A 27,955-nucleotide genomic window follows, 5' to 3' on the forward strand; every position below is an offset into this window, starting at 1 on the left:
GGAGGCGACATTTCATGAAATAACCTCTTCTTGCTGGAAAGATCAATCTCCCTCCCTCACTGGCCTCGTGAATGCTGAGGAGGTGCTGCCTGCCCCTGTGGCCCCCAGGACGGGGTGAGCAGCAGTGCCCTTGGGGACGCGTGACGAGGGGTGGCAGCTCCCTCCCTGCTGGCTTTCGGGGAGGGGCGGCACCACTGGCCAGCCACGGGCGGGGGCTGGGAGGAGGAAGCAGGGCCATGAGCTTTTCCCGTTCCCCCAGCTTTAGTGAGATGAAACCCACACGGCAGTGAGAAGCTTAAGGCTTACCCAGCGATGCGCACAGAGCTCAGCTCACTGCTCCCTCCCTACATAGTTACCATCTCCTAAGCTGGACAGGGGAAGGCAAGTTCTGCAGATTCACTTACATGTGGAGTCTAAAGAGCCATCTGGCAGGAGGGGAGTGGGATGTGGTCACCGGGCTGGGGAGGGGTCGGGAGGTAGAGGTTGAAGGGCACACGCTTCCCGTTAGAACTGCGGTTCTCAACCTGTGGGTCGTGACCCCTTTGGTGGTCGAACGACCCTTTCACAGGGGTCGCCTGAGACCATCCTGCGTATCAGATATTTACATGACGATTCATAACAGTAGCAACATTATAGTTATGAAGGAGCAACGAAAATAATTTTATGGTTGGGTCACAACATGAGGAAGTGTATTTAAAGGGCCAGAAGGTTGGGAACCACTGCGTTAGAAGATGAGTAAGTTCTGGGATGGAATGCCCGGTGCTTTATAAGAAGCATATTCTCTATCCAAGGGGTGGTTTTGCGGGGGGCGGGAGGGGGAGGGCGGCAGGGCAGGGAGGCTTGCTACACCCCAGGCACGCCTTTTCCAGACAGAGAGACGCTTGCAAACATACCCAGGGCTGAAGGCGCAGAACAGGACTTGGAGGTTTGCTTTCTGAACAGCACCCCTGCCCCCTGAGAACTGGGGAAGACTCCTCGGGCACCCCCAGGCCCTGCGCCATGTCCTGCAGTCCTGGCTTCCCCAGGGCAGCCAGAGTCGGCTGACCATGGACTCTCATCTGATACAATTCTCTTCTCTTTCTCCACGCTTTGGGTTAGCCAAGGAATAGCCCTAATGCAGCAGCAACGGAGCCACCGTTTATCAAGCACTTTCCTCACTAGGAAACGAGGCTTTGTGTGACGTCTCTACACAGTTCCCGTAACCCACACAAGGCCCCAGACTCAGTGACCGCCTCCTCTCGGTGACGGTGCCTGAGTGAGCGCCAGAGCCAAGATCTCAGGGCTGCCTTTGGGATCTGAGACCGGCGATGTGGCCGGGAGGTACAGTGGCCTCTCTGGACGATGCTTCTAGGTTCCAAGTCGGGCTGGTCCGTGTGTCTGTGTTTCCCTCCCAGCATGGCCCCCTCCCCTCCCCTCCACCCGCCACCACACACACCTAGGGCTGGCTCGGTGCTGCAGGGTGTGTGCACCCCCTGGCCCTGCCGTGTGCACTCTGCCGTACCCCGGAGCTGACGGTCCCCCAGGGCTACGGCCTTTTCCCGACGCCACGCCTAGGGCACACCCCCTCCTCAGACCTGGGGCCGTCTGCCCTTTGTCCCACTGAGCAAAGCGTTTTGGAGCTTGAATAAGGACCCTTTCATCCCGAATCTCACGCTGAATTATTGACATTTGGGCAGCATGAATTTTTCACATTAACGGACTATTTAAAAACATTTTTCTTTAAAGCAGAAACCTGAGTGCTTTAAAGAAAAAGCCTTTCTCTTTTCTTTTAAGTGACCCAGTGTGAGTACAGAACACCTCCAGCTCCGAGTTTTCTTCATCCCTCATGACGCCTAACAACCAGGTCCGCACCTTGTCCTGGGGGCTGTGTTATGCTGGGGGGGGGGGCATGCTAGAGAGAAGCCACCTCCTTCGGTGAACGGGGCTGTGCAGGAGGCAGAAACACGCTGAGGCTAAAAGCTCATAAGAATCTGGTTTGTGAAGTTTAGTTTCCTGAGGTGGACTCAGTCCTTTCAGAGCCTCAGCTGTTATGTCCCAGGCCCAAGACATACCCCACAGAGGAGAGGCCGGTCCAGCACCCTAAGGAGGGTGCCCATGACTGGGAGCCAGAGAGCACAGGTGTGGACGGTTTGGGTATGAACTTGGGGGGCTGGGTGGGAGGGGGCCTGGTGAACTTGGGCTGGACAGGATCACTGATGACAACAGGTAACCTGGTGAATCCCCGAAGGAGCCAGCCTTGAGGGTCCGGGCTGGGATCTCTGCTGAGAGCTGACCTCCTGAGGGAGCATTGGGGAGCGGGGTGAACCTTGAGACTGTGTCCTGGCGGTGGGTTCAGTTCTGGGTGTAATTTTGTCAGGACTGGAGGACGCACGAGTGTTGGTAAAAAAAGGAGCACACTCGGGCCAATGCCCGCCTCCTCACCCCGCTGTGCTGGACACGAGGTGTGGGCGGGGGACGTCCCTGAGGGTGAGCAGAACCTGAGGTGCCTGAGGAAACTCTGTATGCAGGCAGGTCCAGGCAGAGGGAACGGAGCCGTCCTACACAGAGAGGACGTCTGGAACAGCGTCTGTTCCGTGGGAGTCGCTGTTGCACTGACTCCTTCCAGGTGGAGAGGGAGGGGCGGGCGGCATCCCTTCACCAGTTCCCTTGTATTTCCTCATGGAACCCCGTTTCATTGGCCAAACCACCTCCTATTCTAGGCTCAGTAGCTAGCATCTGATTCTGGAACCTGGAGACCCATTCTGAACACCTGAGACCACAGACCAGCACCATCGATGTGGGTCGAGGCTCCGCGTGTCCAAGTTCCTCCTCCCTCCCCTCCAACAGCGCACGGAGGCCGGGCAGCACCGCCGACCCAGGTGACCCAACAGCACACGGAGGCCGGGAGGCACTGCCGACCCAGGTGACCCAACAGCGCACGGAGGCCGGGAGGCACTGCCGACCCAGGTGACCCAACAGCGCACGGAGCGGCACCGCCAACCCAGGGTGTGACCTGAAGGCCCAACAAAGTCTGCTCTGAACGTCAGACACTCACCAGAGGCCACGCTGCGGCCAGGAGCAGCTGCCTTTGACCCCCTGGTGCCGGGCGCCTTCCTCCTGTGGTGATGGGGCGACCCCCCGGCATCGAGGAGTCACTCCGCACAGGAGGGTCAGTGCGTGGAGCCCGTGGTGGACCCTCATGCAGCTGCTCTCTGCTCCGGGGGGACACCCTCAGGCCAGGGGGCCTCGCTATAACTAGGTCCATTTCCCTTGGGAGGTAGTTACCTTTTAGGATAAAAGGACAACGAGGAACCTGTTAGTGTGCGAGGCCTGCTCGCAGGTTGTGGGTTTCCATCCCAAGAGAAGTTGCGCCGGGGGCCTGTCCGCGGGGAGGTGTCTGGGGGACTGTCCACAGGGAGCTGTCCGGGGGCCTGTCCACGGGGAGCTGGTCGGGGGCCTGTCCGCGGGGAGCTGTCCGGGGGCCAGTCCGCAGGGAGGTGTTCGGGGGCCAGTCCGCAGGGAGGTGTCCGGGGGCCTGTCCGCGGGGAGCTGTCCGGGGGCCAGTCCGCAGGGAGGTGTCCGGGGGCCTGTCCACAGGGAGCTGTCCGGGGGCCTGTCCACAGGGAGGTGTCCGGGGGCCTGTCCACAGGGAGGTGTCCGGGGGCCTGTCCGCGGGGAGCTGTCCGGGGGCCAGTCCGCAGGGAGCTGTCCGGGGGCCTGTCCACAGGGAGGTGTCTGGGGGCCTGTCCGTGGGGAGGTGTTCGGGGGCCTGTCCGTAGGGAGCTGGTCCTGGGTCAGCTTTCCCAGCCAAGATGGCCAAGGGCTCAGCAAACCTCAGCCGCTGCCCACTCCTGTCCTGGTAAATCACGTTTTATTGGAACATGCGTTCCACTTGTGTCTGTCCGTCTACCACTGCTTTCTCTCCACGGCAGTGAAGCGGAGTCGTGGACATGGAGGTCAAGTGGCCCACCAGCCTGAACAGCCACCGGCCCCTCCTGGGACACCTGTGCCGGCGCCTCCGCACAGGACGCGCTCTCGGTGGCGAGTTACAGCGTCTGCTCCTCTCAGTACGAGAGCTGCACGATGAAAACCTCAACGTCCCCAAAGTGTAAAAACTCAGAAATCCCCCGAGCGCATCAGCCGCCTCCCGCTGGAGGGAACCCCTGAACATGTGCCCAGTTCCTGGCTGTCGGCCTCCGTCTAATCCAGTGGTTCTCAGCCTGCTGGCCCTTTAAACACAGCTCCTCATGTTGGGACCCAACCATAAAATTATTTTCGTTGCTACTTCATCACTGTCATGTTGCTACTGTTATGAATCATCATGTAAATATCTGATCTGCAGGATGGTCTCAGGCGACCCCTGTGAAAGGGTCATTCGACCGCCAAAGGGGTCGCGACCCACAGGTTGAGAACCGCTGGTCTAATTGCTTCATGTCCACCGACTCCTGTGAAACTGCACTTGGTTCTCCGTAAGTTGGAGCGTCGGGGAAGGTGGATTTGTCTCCTCGCCGTGACCGAGTGATGGATCGGCGTCCGCCCCGATGCCCTCCCAGCCCCGTCACACTTCCATGCGGGTCAGCTGACTGCTTCTCCGAAACTGCTACCAGGTTCTTAGCATCAGGGACGCTTCGGTGGCAGCTCAAATAGTTTGTCACCCACATACTCCTGTTTCTTTAAATCAATTCGAGGCAGTGGAATGAATACGCAACCAGGAAAGAGGTTTCCCTGAGCGGAAACAGGCCTGGCTTCATCTCCGGGACCTCGAGTGCACGCTCACCGCTCACCGAAAGGCCCGCTTCTGTGCCGTTTTAGGAAAAGGGTCTTTAAGTGCAGCTTGAGCCCGTCAGCTTCAAGATGCAGAAGGAGATGGCGACTTGAAGGCAGCAACTGAGACACGTGACCTTCAAAACGGGGGGCAGGGGGCAGACTTCCTGCAAGGGGGGGAGGCGCAGTATGATCTATTGAAATAAAGGGCTTAGACAACGTGGGCTGGAGAGGGGGCAGACGTGGGCGGTCCTCTTACCCTGTCCTCCCCTCAGTGCTCGGCCCGCTGACAGAGCCCAACAGTGGCAGAGCTGACCCGCGGGAACTCAGTGGGCAGCCTGGACCATACCCCAGTACCCCCGCTTCCCTCGTCCTGCCCCCCACCCTCCCCTCCCATCTCACTCAGGGCCTCTCACCAGGCCCTCCCACCCCCTGGCCTCACTCAGGGCCTCTCACCAGGCCCTCCCACCCCCTGGCCTTACTCAGGGCCTCTCTCCAGACCCTCCCACCCCCTGGCCTCACTCAGGGCCTCTCACCAGGCCCCTGCCCCTCGGTGCCCGCAAACAGCTTGTGCTGCCAGTTGGAGTAGGAACCGTGAGGGCGTTGGGTGCAGAGCCCAGAGGTGCACCGCCCTGGGACCCCGCCCCCGAGGCTGCTCCAGGGCTGGGGGCCGAGCCCAACTGTGACCACCGAACCTGCCGGAGAAAGGAGCCGGCGTTCCCACAGCAGTGCCAGTGCCCCGTGAGCAGTGCCAGGCCTCCCTCGCCGGCCTCACCATGAACTTTATCTGCAGTCACGCCCACAGGAACGGGGGACCAGGCCCAGGACAGTGTACATGGAAACCAAAGCAAATGCAGTTCCATTCCTCACCTGAGGGCATTTTTTTCATTGACGTTTAGAGAGAGTGGAAGGGAGGGAAGGAGAGTGGGTAGAGACACAGAGAGAGAAACATTGATGTGAGAGAGACGCATCGATTGGTTGCCTCCCAGGTGCGCTCCGACCCGGCCAGGGAGCGAACCTGAAACCCACGTACGTGCCCTTGAGCAGGAATCGACCCTGAGACCCTTTGGTTGGTGGGCCGACACTCTAACCACTGAGACCACGTCCAGGGCCGATTCCAGTTTTAAGAGGATCCTCTATCGGGAAAGAAACCGACGTTGTACACGTGCAGAAACCCCGCTGTGCTATCCACATGCCACTCAGGCACGCAGACCAGGGTGAGATATGTTCAGGCTACAAGGCGTCACCTCCATCCCAGGAGCACGCGGCCGCGAAAGCGCTTGCTTACCAGCTGCTGGCCTTTGGGGCCCCAGCCTGCGTACTGCAGCTTCGCGTTGCTCACCTCCGGCGGGTCTAGGCTCTGAGGGTCCCTGGAAAACACGACAGAGAGCAAAATGGTGGGAAGGAACGGAGAGTTAAGGGCTGTACTTTGTTCTGCCCTGAGCCTCACTCCCCCTCGCCCCCCCCCACACACACACACCGCGTCACGCTCTCCAGGAGCCGTCTCATCGGGACCAGGGCCCCCAGGCGTGTGAGGTGGACTCAGGTCCTCATGCTGAGCCCAAATAGCAAATATTCCCCGGGAGAGAGCCTGCGGAGGAGTCTATGAACCGATTTTTAAAAATGTTCAGAACCGTCAAAATTAAAAGCTGAAATGCATGGCTGTGCAGCAATAAATGCCCCCTGTTCGCAGCTTCATCTCTGGATTTCCTGACAGAAGTTACTTTGTCCTAAGCCTAATGCCAGGCCGTTCGGCCTTTCTGAACCCAGCGGCTTCAGCGCCAGATTCCAGCTTTTGGTTTGCGTTGGACCAAAAGGGAGGGAGAGAGAGAAGGGGAGGTGAGAGAGATTGAGAAAGACAGTGAGACTGAGATGGAGAGATTGAAAGAGCGAGAGACAAAGATTGAGGGAAAGACAGAGAGACTGAGAAAGATTGAAAGAAGAGAAACATTTTTTCCTTTCAAACCTCACCTACATTTTCTCACTCTTAATTTATTATAGGCAAAACACCACACCAACAAAACACTGCCTATGTACTTAAAGGCCATAACGGATAAAAATCATCCCGAAGACTACAAATACCTGTGCGTTAATAAGCGTAAATATCTCAGGGTAAGTGCAGTGGCGCCATCTGCAATGGGCAGGAGAGACACGCTGCTCCCGGGAGGCTCTCTGCGCTCTGCAGAGCAGGCAGCCCCGCCAGGAGCACCCGGCCTGGTGGCCGTGGTATTTCTTAAGCAGAAGACAGAGCTATGAATGTGCTCATTCATCTCCAGAGAGACGGTGGCTGGATGGTCTTTGGGAATGGAAGACGCTGAATTTTTTTTTTTAATATATTTTATTGATTTTTTTACAGAGAGGAAGGGAGAGAGATAGAGAGCTAGAAACATCGATGAGAAAGAAACATCGATCAGCTGCCTCCTGCACATCCCCCACTGGGGAAGTGCCCGCAACCCAGGTACATGCCCCTGACCGGAATCGAACCCGGGACCCTCCAGTCCGCAGGCCGACGCTCTATCCACTGAACCAAACCGGTTTTGGCAGAAGACGCTGAATTTAAAGGAATTGTCTGAACCAAAGACACAGGCACGATGGGAAGGGAGGGGAAGTGGGTAAGGGCATGTTGACTGAGGGCTTGGGTCAGTAGAAAATTCTAAAAGTAAGTGCTTAACAGTCTACCAGGACATGGAATACATTTCAGAGTCAAAAGCACTGGTAGGAGGGACAGTCTGCCCTGCCCTGCAGTTTCAGGCTGGGCGCCTGGGTCTGCAGGAAGCAGTGAGGGGGACAGTGACAGAGCCGGCTGGGTGCCCAGCTGTTAGCAGAGCGACGGGGGGTCTGAACATGGCAGGTTCCCAGTGAATGTTTGCAAACCTACCATTTGTGTGGTTTTAGGGTTCAATATATATAATGCAAATGAGGCCAGGACTCCGTAATGGTCACTGCCAGCTCAGGAGGAGGGGCCAGGCGCAGCCCAGAGCCTGAGAGAACAACACGCAGGTTCAGCCCAGAGCCTGAGAGATCAACACAGAGGGGCGCCTGCTCTGAGCCTCTGACTCAACTGGGGGCAGGCCCCCAGCAGACACACACACACACACACACACACACACACACACACACACACACGGGTGCCTGCTCCGAGCCTCCGCTGCCAGACTGCGGCTTAGGCCCACTCCTCATGGGGAGCGGGCCTAAGCAGTCAGTAGGGCATCCCCTGAGGGCTCCCGGACTGTGAGAGGGGGCAGGCTGGGCCGAGGGACCCCCATCCCCTAGTGCATGAATTTTGTGCACCGGTCCTCTAGTTTTTTCATAAACAAGGGTGACTTCCTCACTGACTTTGTATGGGGAAAGGTTTTCTAAGGATGACTCACGATTCAGAAGCAATAGCATAAAAGAGTGACACATTTGAGGACATACCATAAACAGTTTTGAAAAATTATTGACAAAATGTCACAAAAGACAACTGAGAAAGTGGGAGAAAATATTCATAACACACTCCAGACACATGGCTGAGCTCTATCAGACAAAGAACTCTAAAATTAAGGTTGCAAAAGACACAAGATGATAGCAATGTGAGAAAAAGACATGAGCAGACAAGTGTCTAAAAAGATATTAACACGGCCCTCGAACATACGAAAAGTACTGAACAAGCAAGATTCTAGACTGAGTTATTCTCACCGATGAAACTTGCCGAGAACAACAAGGAAGCGAGGAAAGTGTGGCACGTTGTGTTGGCGAGGCCGCGGGCCAGGCATGCGCACCTGTGCTGGCGGGTGCACACCTTCCAGGGGACATTGGAAAACCTGGTAAAATCCACCCTGAACTTAGACCCAGTTCGCTTTCTGGCAGATCCACCTCTAACGACACAAAAATACCCATGCGGAAGCTGTGTGCACTGCAGCTTGGCAGTTGCAAAATCCGAGGAGCAAGGCGTGGTTGAGTAAGTGGCACCCCAGTGGCATATGACAGCCATCACAAAGAGGGAAGGTCTCCGTCAACCCACTGGAGAAGCTTCCATGACTGAGCTACACGGAGCCAGCAGGGACCCCATCGGGAGAGACCCAGCATCGAGAAGGGACGTGGGGAAATAGGCATGGGCCTCCTCATGTGTGGGAACCCCTGAGTCCACAGGCCAACGCTCTATCCACTGAGCCAAACTGGCCAGGGTGTGAATGGAAGTTTACTTGTTCCTCTTCCTGAGCTGGGCAAGGGGTTGAAAGCTTCCCGACAAAAGCCGCCTTTGGAAAGAGGAAAGCCAAGAACTGCTTTCCTGGCTCCTAACCTTTCAGGCTAAAAACATTTTAAAAATTAGCATTTTCAGTGTCCAGTAATACATGTTTTCAGAATCTTCCTCATGGTGGATAATATAAACATATAAAAGACCCTCACAGTCATAGCAGAGTGTCTGACACATTGTAGATGCTCATACAGATTAACTGGATAATGAATACAGTGAGTGGAACCTCAGTTCGCGAATGTGCTTCATTCTAGAAGGCTGTTCGAAACCCGAATCCTGCTTTCCTTTAGAAATAATGTAAATTGAATTAATGCCTTGCAGACCCCCAAGTGACCTCCTGTTTGAATGTTTCTCATATACAACACATGTCTAATATACAGTTTAATCTATAAATAAACACCTTAAAAACAAAAAGGACATGAAATGTAAATGAGGATTTGACAAAAAGGAAATGAAATGTACAAAAAAAAATCTACATTAATAAAAGACAAACATGCAAATTGACCATACCTTTGCTATGCCTTAAGCCACGCCCACCAGCCAATCAGAGCAACTATATGCAAATTAACCCAACCAAGATGGCGGCCGGCAGCCATGGAGCTGGAACAAGCAGGAGGCTTGGTTGCCCCAATGATGGAGTAAGGCAAGCTTCCCGCTGCTGGCTCTGAGCTCTACTCAAAGCAACAAAGTTTCTATTATAGAAGGTAAATAAATCCCAGAATAAAAAAAAAAAGAAAAAAAGGAGAGGCTGGGAGCTTCCATCACCAGGGGGCTTGGCCAGTCTGAAAACGGCCAACAGCCACTCACCCAGGATGGCCGGGCACCCCAGTGGGGACCCCCACCCTAAAGGGGATGTGACCAGCCTGCAAACAGCCATCAGCCCCTCACCCAGGCTGGCCAGGCACCCCAGCGGGACCCCCACCCTGATCTGGGACACCCTTCAGGGCAAACCAGCCGGCCCCCACCCATGCACCAGGCCTCTATCCTATATAATAAAAGGGTAATATGCAAACTGACCCTAACAGCAGAACGACTGGGAATGACTGTTCACTATGATACACACTGACCAGCAGGGGGCAGACACTCAATGCAGGAGCTGCCCCCTGGTGGTCAGTGCGCTCCCACAGGGGGAGCTCTGCTCAACCACAAGCCAGGCTGACGGCTGCCAGTACAACGGTGGTGGTGGGAGCCTCTCCCAGCTCCTCAGCAGTGCTAAGGATGTCTGACTGCAGCTTAGGCCTGCTCTCCGCTGGCAAGTGGACATCCACCGAGGGCTGCTGGGCTGCCAGAGGGATGTCTGATTGCCAGCTTGGGCCTGATCCCCCAGGGAGCGGGCCTAAACCATCAGCTGGACATTATCTGAGGGGTCCCAGACTGTGAGAGGGCACAGGCCGGGCTGAGGGACCCCCGCGAGTGCACAAATAGTTTAATAATAATGAGCAGCAACAAAAGCAAAAAACAGGAAAATATTTGCAGCACAATTTCCTGAGATGTTAGCAACGTGAGGTTTAGCAGTAAACTGACACACACTCGCACATTCTCTCCCTTTTTTGTTGCCTGAGAGATGCATGACTGATTGCATAGGGGCCAGGATGAAAGGGTGTGGGGTGAGAAGCATATTGTTTGAGATGGAGACGTTTGAGAGCCAACGTTCCACTATAGAAGGATAGATGGATGGATGGATATACTGGATACAGTTTAGTCACCAATGGAGGGTTGGTTAGGGTCAATACAACCTTAAACTCATACAGCATTGAAAGATTTGTATTATTATTTTAATAAATATCTTAAATTGCACAGTTATAATCTTGTAAAAAATGTTTTTACTGATTTCAGAGAGAGGAAGCAGGAGGGAGAGAAGGATAGAAATGTCAATGATGAGAGAGAATCATTGATCAGCTGTCTCCTGTACACCCCTTACAGGGGATCAAGTCCCAACCTGAGCATATGCCCTGACTGGGAATCAAACCGTGACCTCCTGGTTCATGGGTCGAGGCTCAACCACGGAGCCAGGCTGGCCAGGCCACGGTTAAATTCCTGAGGGCAGGGTCCTCGCTGGCATGAACCCTTCGCCTGGCCAACATTGGGGCTGGTTAGTCGGCGCTGTCTGTGTCTGTGGGTTCAGAAGCTCTGCCTGTGAAGAAGGACTTGGGTACAGAAGTCCTGCCATGGGGACTGCTGGGTTGACTCGTCCTGAAACATGTGTGATGGATCCCACACCCAACTCACAGAGGCACTTCCACATACATGGTCCCACACATACGTCCTCAATAAAGTCAGGGAGATTTTTTTAAATAATAGGGGACACGTCGTGTCTTCCATCAGTGCACCCCGTGTCTACACCAGCCCACTGCCCAGGCAGCTCCTGCTGGAGGGGCCCTGGCAGGGCTGTGGGGGGGGGGGTCGGGGGGAGGAGTGGTGCAAGTTCCCAAGGAACGTTAGCAAACCTACCATTTGTGCGATTTTATGGTTTCAGAGTATTTTCATAAACAAGGGGATTTCCTCATGGATTTTGTATGGGGAAAGGTTTTGTAAGGATGACTCACAATTCTGAAGCAATAACATAAGAGAGTGACACATTTGAGGACATAATCATTTTTTGAAAAGTTACAGGACAAAACATGCAATGTTGAGCTGAAGGACACAGAGTGTTGGGGGAAGATGAAAAGTTCTGACACTGAATGGGGTGGGGCTGCCCACCTCTGGGAACACACTACAGACACTGAGCTGTACAGTCTCAATGGGTGGATCCCAGGGCGTGGGAATTCTATCTCAATGAAGCCGGGACAGAGAGGAGGAGAAGGTCCCTCACGGTGCCCCCACACCTGCTCGCACTCTCCGTAGCTTCTGCCCTGTCCCTCCAGGCCCTGGTGTGTAAGGGCGGATGTCTGGTCGACATGATAAACACCTGCATGTAGCAAGCTCTCAGGGGAAAGCACACAGAGCCGTTCAGAGGATAAGAGGGGTGGCCGTGGACCCAGATGCAGGCTGGGGTCCCAACGACCTCCCTCCCAAGCTGTGTGGTCTTGGGGACTCACTAAACCTTTCTGAGCCTCCGCTTCCTTCTCTGGAATTTGGGGTCAGTCCGCTTGGGTTATTGCGAAGTTTTGTTTTGTTTTTAAATGCGTGTGTGTGTGTGTGTGTGTGTGTGTGTGTGTGTGTGTGTGTGTGTTTATTTCAGAGAGGAAGGGGGAGGGAGAGAGATAGAAACATCAATGATGAGAGACAATCATTGATTGGCTGCTTCCTGCACACCCCCTACTGGGGACGGAGTCCACAATCCAGGCATGTGCCCTGATCAGGAATTGAACCATTACCTCCTGGTTTATAGATCGATGCTCAACCCCTGAGCAACACTGGCCGGGCATGTCACGAGTGTTAAACGAGGAGATGAATGTAGCAGCCCAGCCAGCCCCTGGGCCCTGGCGTGAGTCCAGAAGGGTCACTGCTCTGATGTCACTGCTGCTGATGATGCCAGGGCCAGGGAGGGAGAAGAGCCAGGGATCCAATTCATTTGTTCAAGTTTTCTCCAAAGTTAGATGGTCTGTCGTCTGAAGCACCTGTGAATCAGAAACCAGGCGATCTGCAGTGGGATGTGCAGTGGGATGGCCGAGGGAGTCAGTCCCCGGGGCTGTGCCCGAGGGCCCCCAAGCTGGCGCCTGGAGGCCGGCCGCCTGCACTTTGATGAGTGCATCTGTTTACTTCCTGTAGGTTTCACCTGACACCCCGCACATTCCTCAGCCTGAAGAGAGCGGGTGCCAGCGACCAGCCCTGGTGGAGGAGGAGCGCGAACAGGCGCACAGGCGTGGGGTCCAGCCCTCTGTCACACCCTGCCCCTCGGCCGTGTGTCTCACCCCGTTCCACTCCATGGAGGTGTGTCCACGCCCTGTTCTCTCCAGTACTTGCGAATGAGACGCCTATTGTGTGTGGATTTCTCTCAAGAGCTTAAATAGCTCCGTCAAGTCTTAGAATAAGTTGAGCTTCTTAACTAATGTCTCCTCAAGTTTGCAACGTTTGGCAATGAACTGAACCACAGGCAGACGGCGGCCTGTTAACATTTCAGTGGAAGAAGCACTGAATGAAAGGACGGTGCTCGACCCGCGGGGCCTCCCCGTTCAATGACCGGCTTCACTGCGAACGCTCAGGGTCCCCAGGCCCCACTTGCTGTCACTCGCCAGCGTCGCACAGACGGGCAGCCACGCTTCCTGTCCGTTCCGGCTATGCGTGCTTAAACCACTTGATTTTCTGTCTCTTAGAGGCAGCCATCACCAATTTGCTCTTTTCTATTCAGGCATCTCTTCCAAGGAGGGTTGGGAAAGCAGCCAGCGGGGATATTCGAGGGGAAACGGTAGACAGTTTGGTGATAGGCAGTGGGAAATCAGACCACTTAAACACGGGCCCCACGGACCTGACCCGTGAACTCTGAGTAGCTCTCACATGTGAGCTCGTGGGAAGCGGAGGGAGGAGGACTGCCCTCCGCACGTGAACACGGCCGTCCTCACTGACTGTGGCCTTCCCGCAGGCCCACGCCTGAACTTCAGGACAGAGTGTGGGTTAGGTAACAGTGCATGTTTAATAGGCCCCTGTCCTCAAAGCACACATGGCAGAGAGAAGGCCCAGCCAAGCCTTGGCCCGCACACGTGAACGTGCATTATTTGTGGTCCCAAATGCTTTTTGAAAACCTGGCGTTCCTCATCTCAATGGAACTCATTTCCTCGGAACCGGCAGCTTTCTGGCGGCGCCCCTGAGTAGGAAGTGCGAGGGCCTCTGTGCTGGGCTGAGGCACAGGCGGGAAACTCACCCGTGGGATCCAGCCGCCACCGCGTCACCAGGGAGTCCGGCCCCAGGTGGAGGCTGCATAGTGTGTTTCAGACACAGGCCCAGCCAGGTCTCAGCTGACCGCCAGGCGGGTCAGGCCTGGCCTCCACGCTGCCCAGCGGATGCCCAGGAGGAGAGATGACCCAGCCTGTTGCTCCATGCGAACTGCAGATTTATGCGCACGATTATAAAGCACTGAACCTGGGGCAATCTGGAACATCAGCGTGAGTACAGGGCGAATACGGAGAAAGGGTAAGCTGTTTGGGACCAAGTGACCTTCACCGCGTCACGTGGTGCAGACACACAGCTGTGTCAGGGGATGAGCCCCTCTCTGTTCTCCACGCCATTCTGAGTGCAGAGCAGAGGAGGGACGGCGAGAACTCCCTCCCCGAGTGTTCTCCCCACGCGGTGAGCACAGTGGCTGAGGGAACTGGGGCATCACAGCCTCCTCCTGAGATGCCTCCTCTCCCACGGACACCTCTTCCTCCCCCCTTCATGCCGCCCCCGGCCCCGTGTTATCTCCGTCCTACTCTCTGTACCCCTCTTTCTCTCATCTTTTCTATCTACACGTCAGATGCTGACACGCATGTTGTCAAATGTTTGGGGACATCGTTGGGGTCATGGTGGGTGGACGATGAAACCTGCCTCCGGGTGGCTCTGAGGGAGGTCAGAGTGTGTAGATGAGGCGCTGTCAGCACTTCGTCTGCAGGACAGGGTGTGAGTGAGTCCCTGTGTGGTGAGCGAGGGGTTGGTGTGTCCCCAGCCATTTGGGGCGGGCAGCGGGAGTGTCCATGACAGCCCAGGTGCGGCTCAGGGTGGAGGCACGGGGCTGTGAGCGTGGCCATGCGCCAGGGGCTGGGAACCGGCGTCCACATGTTGTGTTGAAGGAAGTGACTCCACTGCCCCTGGCTCTAGCCCCCTCAGCTGGACCTGGGTTGCCAGGCATGACCTTCCGCAGCAGACAGAACCCTTGCTGGGCGTGGCTTCTGCCTCTGGGCCCTCGCCAGCAGCGGGTCACTCGGGCTCGGGCTGGTCGGTGTTGGCCCGTGACCGGCTCAGAGCCGGGAGCCGGGAGCCCCAGCCCAGCACCGGTGTCCTGTGTCCGTGCACTGAGCCCTGGGCCTGCTCACTGTGCTGTCCACCTTTAGCGGCTGCAGAGCACACCAGTGTTGGCCAAACGTGCAGCCGCAGGGCATACTCAGCAGGCCGCTGCTCCCGGAGGGCCAGCTGGTGCACCTCTCCCTTGGGGAGCTGGTGTCCAGCTCTGACATAAAGGGGGGCGTCGGGAAGCCAACTGCGCCCTCCCCGCAGAAGGGGCCCGAGGCCTGGCCAGGAGTCAGGTCAGAAGGTGGGCTTCCCGCTCAGACCGCCTGTCGGGGGGGACGGCTCCGGGCCTCCCGCCGGCCGTGAAGCAGCGGACAGACCCCATGCAGGACCAAGTCCCTGGACACACACATTTTTGGACGCAGCCCTTTCCTGGAGGTGAGATTCTCATAAAGAACCCCCCCCCCCCCCCCCGAACGCCTGAAATCTGCCCCAGAAGTAGGACCAATCCCAGGGCCAGAACCTCTTAACCACCCAGGCTTCTGCCCAGGCACCGCGCACGCCCACCCCGCCGCCCCCCCCCCCCCCGCCTCCCGCCCCTCCCCACTCAGCTGACTCCCGCTTCCTCAACAGGTCAGCCATTTGAGCAGTGCTGCAAAGGGAAGAGTTTGGGGGATGAGAGACGCAGTCAGGTCAGGTGAGTGTCCACCTGGGGCAGGGAGAGGAGGCCCTGGGATCGGCCCCTGCCTGGGCCACGCCACCAGCCTCGGGGTGGATGGACAGGATGGGCGTTGGGGGTAAAAGCCCGAGCCCCATGAGGCTTTTACCAAAGGAGGACTACACAGCACAGCACGTTGGAGAGCAGTCTTGCAGTTGATCAAGTTAAACACCCATTTTCGGTAAGACCAGTAATTCCACCTCTAGGCGTTTTACCCAGGAAAATGAAGACACGTCTGTGTGAACGTCGTGTGCAAACGCTCCCAGCACTTTCCTCCCAGTAGCCCCAGCTGGAAGCAACTCCAAGCCAGATGCCGATGCTAGCGGAATCAGGGTGCAGCCGTGCTAGTGGAATCAGGGTGCAGCCGTGCTAGTGGAATCAGGGTGCAGCCATGCTAGTGGAATCAGGGTGCAGCCATGCTAGCGGAATCAGGGTGCAGCCATGGTAGTGGAATCAGGGTGCAGCCGTGCTAATGGGATCAGGGTGCAGCCGTGCTAATGGAATCAGGGTGCAGCCGTGCTGGTGGAATCAGGGTGCGGCCGTGCTAATGGGATCAGGGTACAGCCGTGCTGGTGGAATCAGGGTGCGGCCGTGCTGGTGGAATCAGGGTGCGGCCGTGCTAATGGGATCAGGGTGCGGCCGTGCTGGTGGGATCAGGGTGCGGCCGTGCTGGTGGGATCAGGGTGCGGCCGTGCTAATGGGATCAGGGTGCGGCCGTGCTGGTGGAATCAGGGTGCGACCATGGTAGTGGAATCAGGGTGCGGCCGTGCTGTGGAATCAGGGTGCGGCCGTGCTGTGGAATCAGGGTGCAGCCGTGCTGTGGAATCAGGGTGCGGCCATGGTAGTGGAATCAGGGTGCGGCCGTGCTGGTGGAATCAGGGTGCGGCCGTGCTGGTGGAATCAGGGTGCGGCCGTGCTGGTGGAATCAGGGTGCGGCCGTGCTGGTGGAATCAGGGTGCGGCCGTGCTGGTGGAATCAGGGTGCGGCCGTGCTGGTGGAATCAGGGTGCGGCCGTGCTGTGGAATCAGGGTGCGACCATGGTAGTGGAATCAGGGTGCGGCCGTGCTGTGGAATCAGGGTGCGGCCGTGCTGTGAAATCAGGGTGTGGCCGTGCTGGTGGAATCAGGGTGCAGCCGTGCTGGTGGAATCAGGGTGTGGCTGTGCTGGTGGAATCAGGGTGCGGCCGTGCTGTGGAATCAGGGTGCGGCCGTGCTGTGGAATCAGGGTGCGGCCGTGCTGGTGGAATCAGGGTGTGGCCGTGCTGGTGGAATCAGGGTGCAGCCGTGCGGCGGACGCCCTCAGTGGTGAGAGTGAGCACAGGCAGCTGCACACGAGAGTGAACTTGGGAAGCAGTTATGCTAAGAAGCCGGCCTCACAAGACTGCAGAAGTATGGCTCTGTTCAGAAGATTCTAGAAAAGGCAAAACTGTAGGTGGACAGTCACTGGTTACAGGGACAGCGTGGGAGGAGGGGGCACAGTGGGATGCTGGGGGGAGGGCAGTGGTTTCTACTCTGGCTGTGGAGGTGCTTCTGGGCTGCAATGATCTGGCATCACACACATGCCATCTTTGGGGGCTGGTCTCTCCACCAGCCTCCCGCTCTCCTGCCTAAATCCTGAGCTGCTCTCCCTCCCGGTCAAGGCTACGCTTGATGTTCCATCGAAGCCAGCGTCACCAAGGCGGATCAGGCCGAGGCTTCCGTCCAGCCCTCTGCAGGACAGCATGGACAGGGAGAGAAAGATGAGGTAAAAACACCACTGGCAAGACGGGAGGTTCACACGGCCTTGCCACCTGTACCCCTGGCACGCGCTGGATCTCACTTCCGTGTAGCAGGAGCAGAGGCACAGCCCACGCTGCAAATGGGCTGGCACAGCTACCCAGGGCGTTGGCCAACGCACCGGGCATTTCTCCCCAGGAAAAGGCCTGTGAACAGGCGAGAGCAGACCTCAGGGGTGCAGGCAGGTCCTCCTCGGGGACTGACCCTCAGGCCCGAGGAAAGGGCTCAGCGAACATGCCACTAGTTTTGTGTGACTTATCAGTGGCCTGTGACTTGTTAAGACCAGGCAGCACGGAGTTCGCAAATGCACAAATAGAAGCGGCGACTCCACTGCCGACCCCACTAGGTGGCGCCCAAGTCTAACGCCAGTCTGGGTGACCCAGCTCCAGGACAAACCCAGCCGCACTGCCTGCCCTTCAGGGGGATCCGGCGACAAAGGAGCAGGCTCTGCAGGGCCCCTGGCACAGACTCCCACACGATGGAGCTGCTGAATGCCCTTAAATGACCCCCGGGATCACAGCTGCCTGAGCTCTCTGGGCCTGTGTCAGGGAAACGCTCCTCGCTTGTGTGCAGGCAGGACGCTGATTTCCAGCCGCACCTGCAACCCCGGCATCAGTGACCACAAGCGAAGGCGGGTGGGGCCAGTCGACCCCTGAGGCAAATGAAAATATTCAGAGTGGGCTACACCCTCCTGACCCCCACCCACTCTCTGGTGGTTGATCCGGGTTGGGCTCCAGACGAGCATCTCCTTACAGTCAACATCGCTCACTACTTAGTGCACTTCCTCCATCTATCAGCCCACACCTGTGGGCAATCTCCCGGCCGCAGACAATTCAAGGGGATCAGCTAGGAGCCTGACGAAATGATGCATTTCTCATCTTCCACCTCATTTTCAGGCGGGCTTGTGTGTGTGAAGATCTTTTCGGTGCGCAGGAGTCCTCGAGGGAGGAATGGGGGCAGCAGCTCCTGCATGAGGCCAATGGCGCTTCTCCCGCTGATGGGCGAGCCCTACTGTGTGGGACCTTCCCAAGAAGCGCAGCAAGACCGAGGTGCAGCCCCTCCCGCAGGTTTGTGCAGTCAAGCCGCCCTGCGCAAGGCCGCGGGTTCCGGACACAGTTCAGCCAAACCCCTGGCTCTGACCCCTGAATGAGGGGGAGGAACTCATCACACAGCACATGCAAACTGTCTAAGCATTCCGTCCAGAGAGGTGGTGCATGGCCTACGCGGTCAGCAGCAATTTGGTGCAAGAATACATGAGAGTGACATGAGGCGTGTGTGTCCCCAGGAGCCAGGAGGGCGGAGGGCTGTAGAGGGGCGTTGACATCCGGAGGTGCAGGCTCAGAAGGTTGGTACCAGATGCAGGAGCAGGGAGTTGCTGCTGTGCATGTGGGGGGGGGGGGGGAGGAGATGGAGCGAGTGAAGGGTGACAGATGCCCAGGGGCAGGTGCTGTTGGACGGACACTTGGCTGGTGTGGCTCCGGGAAGCAGGGCCTGTGTGGACGGGCGCCACCTGCTCTTCCTCCCCCCTCGCGGCAGACGACACCCACAGCCCAGGCACAGCTCGGGCCTCGGTTTGAACTCAGAGCTCAGGAAGCCATTCGATCCATCAGCGTTGACACTGAGGTTGAAATTCATTTTCTGTTGAAATGCACGGAGAGTGTGGCGGGAGGTGACGAATGCGATTTGGCCGTGAGTGGAGCCTGGGTGCCTCCCGAACACCAGAGCAGGCCCCCGACGCACAGCTCACGCCCCCGTGTCCCTGTAGCCGCCCACAGACCCGGAGGCGGGCTTGTTATTCCACAAGCACGGTAACGTCTCCGAGACGACACAGACATGAGGTCGACTGGGTCTCTATTCCCAGGTCTGTTGGCTGCTGAAGTCCATGTTCTCTAGCTAAGAGGTCAGGGGAGAGACGGAGGGGATGGCAGACAAGGGAGGAGGGGGAGGCGAAAACAGCGAAGACAGGCCCCACTGGCTGACCCAGGAGCTGTCCAGGGTGCTGAGAACCGTGCCCTCCCATCACAGCAAGCTCTCCCACCCCCCACCCTGTGCCCATGCCCTAGAGGAGTCACGTGGAAAGCCATATAAGAACACCTCTTTCTTCTACATGGTGGCTTCACGCTGGCACTTCCCCAGGGTTTACGAAAAATTGTGCCCATGCGTCCTCTGGCAGGCTGCCTGCTCTGTGGGGTCTGTGCGGAAAGTGGGCGCAGCGTCCCTGGGGATTCTGCACAAGAGGAGGCTGGGAAGGAAGCGCGCTGAGCCAGAGGCCTGACAGGGCCTGCGAATTCCCATTGCTTCCCCCGGAACGCGCTCCTTGGACTCGCTCACGCAGCAGGCTCAGCTCACACGGGCACAGGCGCCCAAGATTTAATTAAAGGGACGTGGGTATGAACACTTGAAATCTGTCTTCATTTTCCAAGAGAACACCAGCTACCCAGGATCACAATTAGTGTGGTTTCCCCACTGACCGAGCGCCCCGTGCCCCAACGCCCCCATTACTCCCACTGCCTCCTAATTGAATTCGTGCATGAGCCCCCTTTCCTTCCGCCTTCTCCATCTGAGCATGACCTCACCACAGCTGCCATCCACCTCCCAGTGTGCATCACGCTCTTGCTGCAAAGGCCCATTACACTGGGGGTGCAGGCTCACGCACCTGTCTCAGCCCTCGGAGGCCAGGCCGACACCCCTTAATTCCAGGGAGGCGCTGCCTATTGTGGAGGCCAAGCCTGTCTGCTGCTCTACTCCACCTGGAAGTCTCCTCTCTCACCATCTATTCAAACACAAACAAAATCGCCAAGGCTCTGCGCAAGCCAGACTTCCTTCACCAGCTCCTTCCCAGCCTCCCTGGGCCCACAGCCCCCTTCTGTGCTCAGTGCTTAAAACACACACGTGGGCACAGAATCATACCTAAGTTGGTGTTATTTCTTTTTGTTTGTTTGTTAATCCTCACTCGAGGATATATTTTTCTATTGCTTTTTAGAGCGAGTGGAAGAGAGGCAGGGAGGAAGGAAGAGAGAGAGAGAGAGAGAGAGAGAGAGAGAGAGAGAGAGAGAGAGAGAGAGTAACTGATGTGAGAGAGACACATCAATTGGTTGCCTCCAGCACGTGTCTGGGCTGACACTCTAACCAATGAACTGCACTAGCCAGGGCTGTGTCTTCTTTTCAACAAGATTTTGAACTTCTGAGGAATAGCAGCCATTGCTTTTGCTACAAAGTCCGGTACAGTGGGGCCTTGACTTACAAGTTTAATTCGTTCCGTGACAGAGCTTGTAACTCAAATTACTCGTATGTCAAATCAAAAGTGAACGAGTGAGACATGTGATGCTGGGCTGATGTTGTGGCGTTCACTGTGATGTTCGCTGCGCCAACTAGCGGTGGGGTATCTGAAGCTGGCTCGTAACCCGAATTTTAGCTCGCAACTCAGAGCAAAAAATTGGCCGAGAGATGGCTCCTATCTCGAAAAACTCGTTAGTAGGGACACTCGTAAGTCAAGGCCCCACTGTATTTCAATAATTATTCATTGATTTATATTGTCTTTTCTGCTTCCATTGGAGGCAAAACAAGAAAGCCTGACAATTAATTGCAGCAGGTGAGATTGAGACAAGATGAAAATATTGACCACGAGAACTGGGGATAGACAGTTGAGGCTACAGACATCTCTTTAAGAGAAATGACAGATCACAAGTAATTACCTGAGTGTCAGGAAATGACCGTAGCTTTGAAAAGTGATTAAAGGGGAACTTCATGACATAGTCTATCATTCCTTTCCCAGTAACAGGAGGGTTGGAGCTGCCTGGGAAGTGAGTGCGATGGTCACCCCTGTGCCTCGGACACACACTCCTACACTAAGGACAGCGTTAGCATCTGCTCACTAGGAGCACGACTCTGCTGTGCCTTTTGCATACAGCGTTCCGCTTAATTTTTATAATGTGCCTATAGCAGCGGTTCTCAACCTGTGGTCGCGACCCCTTTGGCAGTCGAACGACCCTTTCACAGGGGTCACCTAAGACCACCCTGCATATCAGATATTTACATTACGATTCATAACAGTAGCAACATTACAGTTATGAAGGAGCAATGAAAATAATTTTATGGTTGGGTCACAACATGAGGAACTGTATTTAAAGGGCCAGAAGGTTGAGCATCACTGGCCTATAGGGTGGGCATTATTATCATCTTTGGAAAATGTGGAAATTAAGATTTGTAGACGTACAGCATCTCTCACTGTCATCCCATAGTCAGCGTCAGACTGGTGCTCGAACTCAGGGCTTAGGTCCTCACTCCTGCCGCGTGCCGTGAGGCCAGGGTCAGGTGCCGAGGGAACACTGCCAGCCCACTGACATCCCAGCCTTTAAGTTAGAGAGGAATTCTGGGCAGAAGGAGCCTACATCTCAGATTATTATTTTCACAGACACAGACTGTAACTTCATAAGCCAACCAGAACTCGAAAGAGATACACTTTTTACAGTTTTGGTTGGTGCCTGCAAGATGTTGGTGAGTAAGTACAGTTAGGGCGACAATGTCCCAGCACGGCCTCCCGCCCATCTCTCCTCTGACATTACTGTTTGCCAAACCCCACGATGCCGCCCAGAGTTTCCTGAAAGTTGATTCTGATGTGGAAGGAGTTGATGTCCTCCCGTCATGTGCTTTTCAGAATGATGCCAACAGACATGAGACCACACGTTCAAACCTTCATTTCCTTTTAGAAAAGGACTCAAACCAAAGAGGAAACTAATTCAGGGCAAAGCCATGCCAGGAAAATGTGAAGAAGCAAACAATGTCTATGAATATATGTGACAGACGCTCCATGGAGAATGCGTAGCTGGCTGTGACCTTCACGGTGGGTGGAGCTGGCTGTGACCTTCAACCTTCACTGTGGGTGGAGCTGGCTGTGACCTTCACTGTGGACAGAGTTGGATATGACCTTTGACCTTCACTGTGGACAGAGCTGGCTGTGACCTTCACTGTGGACAGAGTTGGCTGTGACCTTCACTGTGGACAGAGTTGGCTATGACCTTCACTGTGGACAGAGTTGGCTGTGACCTTCACTGTGGACAGAGTTGGCTGTGACCTTCACTGTGGACAGAGTTGGCTGTGACCTTCACTGTGGACAGAGCTGGCTATGACCTTCACTGTGGACAGAGTTGGCTGTGACCTTCACTGTGGACAGAGCTGGCTATGACCTTCACTGTGGACAGAGCTGGCTATGACCTTCACTGTGGACAGAGTTGGCTATGACCTTCACTGTGGACAGAGTTGGCTGTGACCTTCACTGTGGACAGAGTTGGCTATGACCTTCACTGTGGACAGAGTTGGCTGTGACCTTCACTGTGGACAGAGTTGGCTATGACCTTTGACCTTCACTGTGGGTGGAGCTGGCTATGACCTTCACTGTGGGCGGAGCTGGCTATGACCTTCACTGTGGGTGGAGCTGGTTATGACCTTTGACCTTCACTGTGGGTGGAGCTGGCTGTGACCTTCACTGTGGGTGGTGCTGGCTATGACCTTCACTGTGGGTGGAGCTGGTTATGACCTTTGACCTTCACTGTGGGTGGAGCTGGCTGTGACCTTCACTGTGGGTGGTGCTGGCTATGACCTTCACTGTGGACAGAGCTGGCTGTGACCTTCGACCTTCACTGTGGACAGAGCTGGCTATGACCTTCACTGTGGACAGAGCTGGCTGTGACCTTCACTGTGGGTGGAGCTGGTTATGACCTTTGACCTTCACTGTGGGTGGAGCTGGCTGTGACCTTCACTGTGGGTGGTGCTGGCTATGACCTTCACTGTGGACAGAGCTGGCTGTGACCTTCGACCTTCACTGTGGGTGAAGCTGGCTATGTTCTTCACTGTGGACAGAGCTGGCTATGACCTTCACTGTGGACAGAGCTGGCTGTGACCTTCGACCTTCACTGTGGACAGAGCTGGCTATGACCTTCACTGTGGACAGAGCTGGCTGTGACCTTCAACCTTCACTGTGGACAAAGCTGGCTATGACCTTCACTGTGGATGGAGCTGGCTGTGACCTTCACTGTGGACAGAGCTGGCTGTGACCTTTGACCTTCACTGTGGGTGGAGCTGGCTATGACCTTCACTGTGGATGGAGCTGGCTGTGACCTTCAACCTTCACTGTGGACAAAGCTGGCTATGACCTTCACTGTGGATGGAGCTGACTGTGACCTTCACTGTGGACAGAGCTGGCTGTGACCTTCGACCTTCACTGTGGACAGAGCTGGCTGTGACCTTCAACCTTCACTGTGGACAGAGCTGGCTGTGACCTTCACTGTGGACAGAGCTGGCTGTGACCTTCGACCTTCACTGTGGACAGAGCTGGCTGTGACCTTCAACCTTCACTGTGGACAGAGCTGGCTGTGACCTTCACTGTGGACAGAGCTGGCTGTGACCTTCGACCTTCACTGTGGACAGAGCTGGCTGTGACCTTCGACCTTCACTGTGGACAGAGCTGGCTGTGACCTTCAACCTTCACTGTGGACAGAGCTGGCTGTGACCTTCACTGTGGACAGAGCTGGCTGTGACCTTCGACCTTCACTGTGGACGGAGCTGGCTGTGACCTTCAACCTTCACTGTGGACAGAGCTGGCTGTGACCTTCACTGTGGACAGAGCTGGCTGTGACCTTCTCCGTGGACTGAGCTGGCTGTGACCTTCACTGTGGACAGAGCTAGCTATGGCCTTCCTTCACTGTGGACGGTTGCTTTGTTTTGTTGAAATTCTGATATAGAAACTTTGTGGAACACTTTATGTTAAACATAGCTAGCTTTAATTCTGGTTTGATAAACAAATTTGTGTGAAAGATATGTCTTACAAGAACACAATTTTTGACAACTTCATATGTGAAAGTCGGACAAACCTACCCCGAGGTACTAGGTCGTTGAATAGATGAAAATTCGCTTCCTGGGAATGCGCCGGCTCCGAGACAGAGGTCAGACCTGGAGGAGGAAGGCCACACCCGGCAGAGAGCGCCTCCTCTGGGCATGAAAGGCTCGGCACATCCCGGGTGGGCACAGCTAGGCTTACAGCTGTCCATATGTGAAACACAGAGTTTATCCCATAAACAGTCCCTCATTCATTATTGCGTTATTTACCACATGAACACCTGTAAGCCAGGTTTGCCCCACCCTGTTCCCTCTGCCCCTGCAAAGAGGAAGGAGCCAGAATCCCGGGGGCACTGGGCATTCAGTCTGGCCCTGCTCTGTGGCTGGTTGGGAAGCCTGAAGCTAAGGAAAAAAGATCAAGCTGTAAGTGACAAATAATCTCACCCTGTGGATGGAACAGCTTCTGGCTGGAAGCCGAGAATTTCAGGAAGGAGGACTGAGTACATGAAAAAGGTATATAGACCTGTGTCTGCAGAGGGCCCGGGAGCTCCTGGGGTTTGGCCTGCCAGTCATGTAACTGTAAATATTTTAATAGACTCATTTGTATTTTAAAGGGACAGCGGTGCTTTCCAGAGCCCCAAGCCCACCTCTGCGTCCTGGTCCTGCCACCTGGCTGAGCACTTGCCCTCTGACTAGTTGAGGGGTCAGTAAGCTCCTGACATTGCAAAAACCTGAGGCCTAAAGGCTCCCCCTGTTCAGAAACCCACTGTCTTGTTAATAGAAAGAAGATGTTGCTGATATTTGGTTAATTACATGATTCATTTTCCAAAAGCGATCTTAACACAGCGGGAGTGTTGCCGGGAGCCGGTCCATCCTTGCTGTTTCAAGGGACCTGGCGTATATGGCATACGGTTCTTAATATGTTTGCTCACCTTCTTGGCACTATGTGTTTTAACCAAGGTCACCTCTCCGAGAAAGGTTGAATCCCCAGGTAGGGATTTTCCCCTGAAGTTAGGGAGGGAATAAAACCCCTCAACTAAGTGCCAGGCGGGTAATTAATCACTTTAACTATGAACAATCATGCTTAAACTACATAATCTTTACTCCCTGGAATGGAGATAAGAAACGCCCTAACCTTTGGAATAGAGATTGATAGGATTGAAATCAACTGGTATAAATACAGATGTAACAAGACAGAGAGAAGACAGAACTGAGGACACAGGGCTTGGAAGACAGGACCAAGAGAGACAGAGCCTAGGCACAGAACCTACACAGAACATTCTCTAGAGACAGAAGAACTTCGCTGGAGAGAGCATGCCGGAGGATCCTGGACAGGGACTGGCCTCGGAGCCTGGAGGCGGAGCCTGGCGAGAGAGCATGGCAGGGGATCCTGGACTGAACCTGACTGCGGAGATTGGCAAGAGAGCCTGACTAGAACCTGGTGACTGAACCTGACTGGAGAACCTGGACAGAACCTCTCTGGAGATCCTAAGCAGAACCTCTCTGGAGATCCAGACCAGAACTTGGCTGGAGATCCGGGCTAGAGATCCTGGCTAGGCTGCTGATCAACTGAACGCTGTTTCCCTGTCCTTCCTTCTTCGCCGACTCCGTCTACGCCTTTGGGAACCCCTGGACTCGCTGGGGCTGGACCCCGGCAGAGTGTCAGGTTGGAAGGAGGCGATGTTGGGGCTGTGTCAGTTTTCACAGAAATGAGAGGATTCTCAGACCCCCTCACCCCCAGATGCTGCTCGCGGTCAATGTAACAAGTAACTGCTACTTCATTCCCTGTCTGAGTCCTCAGAGAAAAAAACAAGTTAGCGCCACTAAAAGCTGACCTTTATGGCTATAATGTAACCGAGGCGTGGCTTTGAGAGCTGGGGTTGGGAGTCAGCCAGGCAGGGTGTGACTCTGCTGAACGCTAGGAGACGTGGGGCAGTCACTTGGCTGTCCACGAAGGCGTGTGAACATCAGCCGATACGTGACAGTGATAATTATTACTGTGATTGTTTTAGAAATACCCAAAGCTCATCATCTGTTGGCATCCTCTATGGGGGACTGTCATCCTGAGATGGAAACCAAGTCACCATATTGTCCTCAGGCATGCCCCTGGTTTGGTACATTCTTCTTCTTCCTCCTCCTCCTCCTCCTCCTCCTCCTCCTCCTCCTCCTCCTCCTCCGCCTTATATATTTACTGTATTGATTTTAGAGAGTGAAGAAGAAGGAGAAGGAAGAGGAAGAGGAGGAGGAGGAGGAGGAGGAGGAGGAGGAGGAGGAGGAGGAGGAGGAGGAGGAGAAGAGAGAGACCTCTTGTTCCACCCATCCATGCATTCATTGGTTGATTCTTGTATGTTCCCTGGCTGGGGATTGAACCCCCAACATTGGTGTATTGGGGGCCACACTCTAAACCAGTGGTTCTCAACCTTCCTAATGCTGCGATCCTTTAATACAGTTCCTCATGTTGTGATGACCCCCAATTTCATTGTTACAAATTGAACATCATTAAAGCATAGTGATTAATCACAAAAACAATATGTAATTATATGTGTTTTCCAATGGTCTTAGGCGACCCCTGTGAAAGGGTTGTTCGACCCTCAAAGGGGTCGCGACCCACAGGTTGAGAACTGCTGCTCTAAACACTGCGGGACTGGCCAGGATAAGGTTTGGTAAACACCTGAGCTAGGTTCTCAGAATCTGTTTCTCCTAAATCCTGACGGGGCGGTAAAACATCAGCACCATGGGCTAAGCGTAAAATGCTTGTAGAGTTTTGAGCTTTACAGATTTATCTAAGGGCCCGGAAGAGCCATCAGCTCCCGTAAATTCTCTCGCTCCCAGCAGAGCAGATAAATCTCTGCTTAATTACACTGCCTGCCTCGACCTTTGCGGATGTGTATCTGCTTGAAAAATAACAGCGTGGCTCCTCCTCCAGGGAGACGCGTGGCGTGTGCTTTAGGAGGAAGACGCCCATGGACACTTGATTTGCACCGTCGTGGGTCATCTTCAGTTCCTCGGGCTTGAGTTTTCTCCAGGAAAAATCACAGAAACCAGGATCACATTTCGCTGCGTATCTACCTGTATCTCTCACGTGTCCACATGGAGTGATTTCTCCCTGTGTTTCCCAAGGCCTTGCCCATGCTCCGCCCAAGCCAGGCAGCGTGCGGGCTGCAGACCAGAGGCTGAGCCGTGTACCCTGTGGCGAGTGCTCCTGTGAGCATGGCAGCTGTCTGTTCAAACATCTGCGGGGAAATGGGAGGCTCCCCAGGAACATTCACGGGAGCCTACGCCCCGTGGCCAGCAGCCTGTCGGGTGCTGGACCGTTTCCCAAGCACCTCACCTTCCCAAACGCTCAGAAGCGGGGAGGGGGCGAGGGAGGAAGGTGGGCAGGAACGAGAGGGCAGGGGTGGAGGAGGAGAAAGAAGGAGAGGGAGGAGGGAAGAGCAGAATGGAGATGAACACAATAAAAGCCACCTGCCCGCTTTCCCAGGCCTGCGACCGTCTCCCTGCGTCCCGCTCACACGGGCTCCTGGCGCTTGGATGGGTCTTCCTGCCCCTGGGCTCCGAGGTGAGCTCCTATGAGGATTCCTGTGCTGATGGGCCCCCTGTCTGCCCACCTGAAAACCTTTCAAAACCGCCCTGCTCTCATGCTTTCCTTCCTGCACACACTTTGGGTCCCCAATCATGCATTTTTAAAAACAAATATGTTTTTATTGATTTAGAGAGAGAGGAATGGAGAGGGAGAGAGAAATATGGATGTGAGAGAGAACATTCATCAGCTGCCACCAGGCCGCC

General features: G+C 55.3%; 1 protein-coding gene across 3 annotated transcripts in view; it reads right to left on the reverse strand.

Annotated features, from left to right (window-relative positions):
* Window positions 1-27,955, reverse strand: part of DPP6 (dipeptidyl peptidase like 6) — a 609,552-nt gene that overhangs the window by 138,192 nt on the left and 443,405 nt on the right. For all 3 annotated transcript variants that reach the window (XM_059711373.1, XM_059711371.1, XM_059711372.1), the window contains exon 7: window positions 6,032-6,113. In XM_059711373.1, coding sequence (XP_059567356.1) covers window positions 6,032-6,113 — 82 coding nt within the window. The remainder of the gene's footprint in view (window positions 1-6,031; window positions 6,114-27,955) is intronic.

Source organism: Myotis daubentonii, chromosome 10, assembly GCF_963259705.1.
Source record: "Myotis daubentonii chromosome 10, mMyoDau2.1, whole genome shotgun sequence".
Classification (NCBI taxonomy): domain Eukaryota; kingdom Metazoa; phylum Chordata; class Mammalia; order Chiroptera; family Vespertilionidae; genus Myotis; species Myotis daubentonii.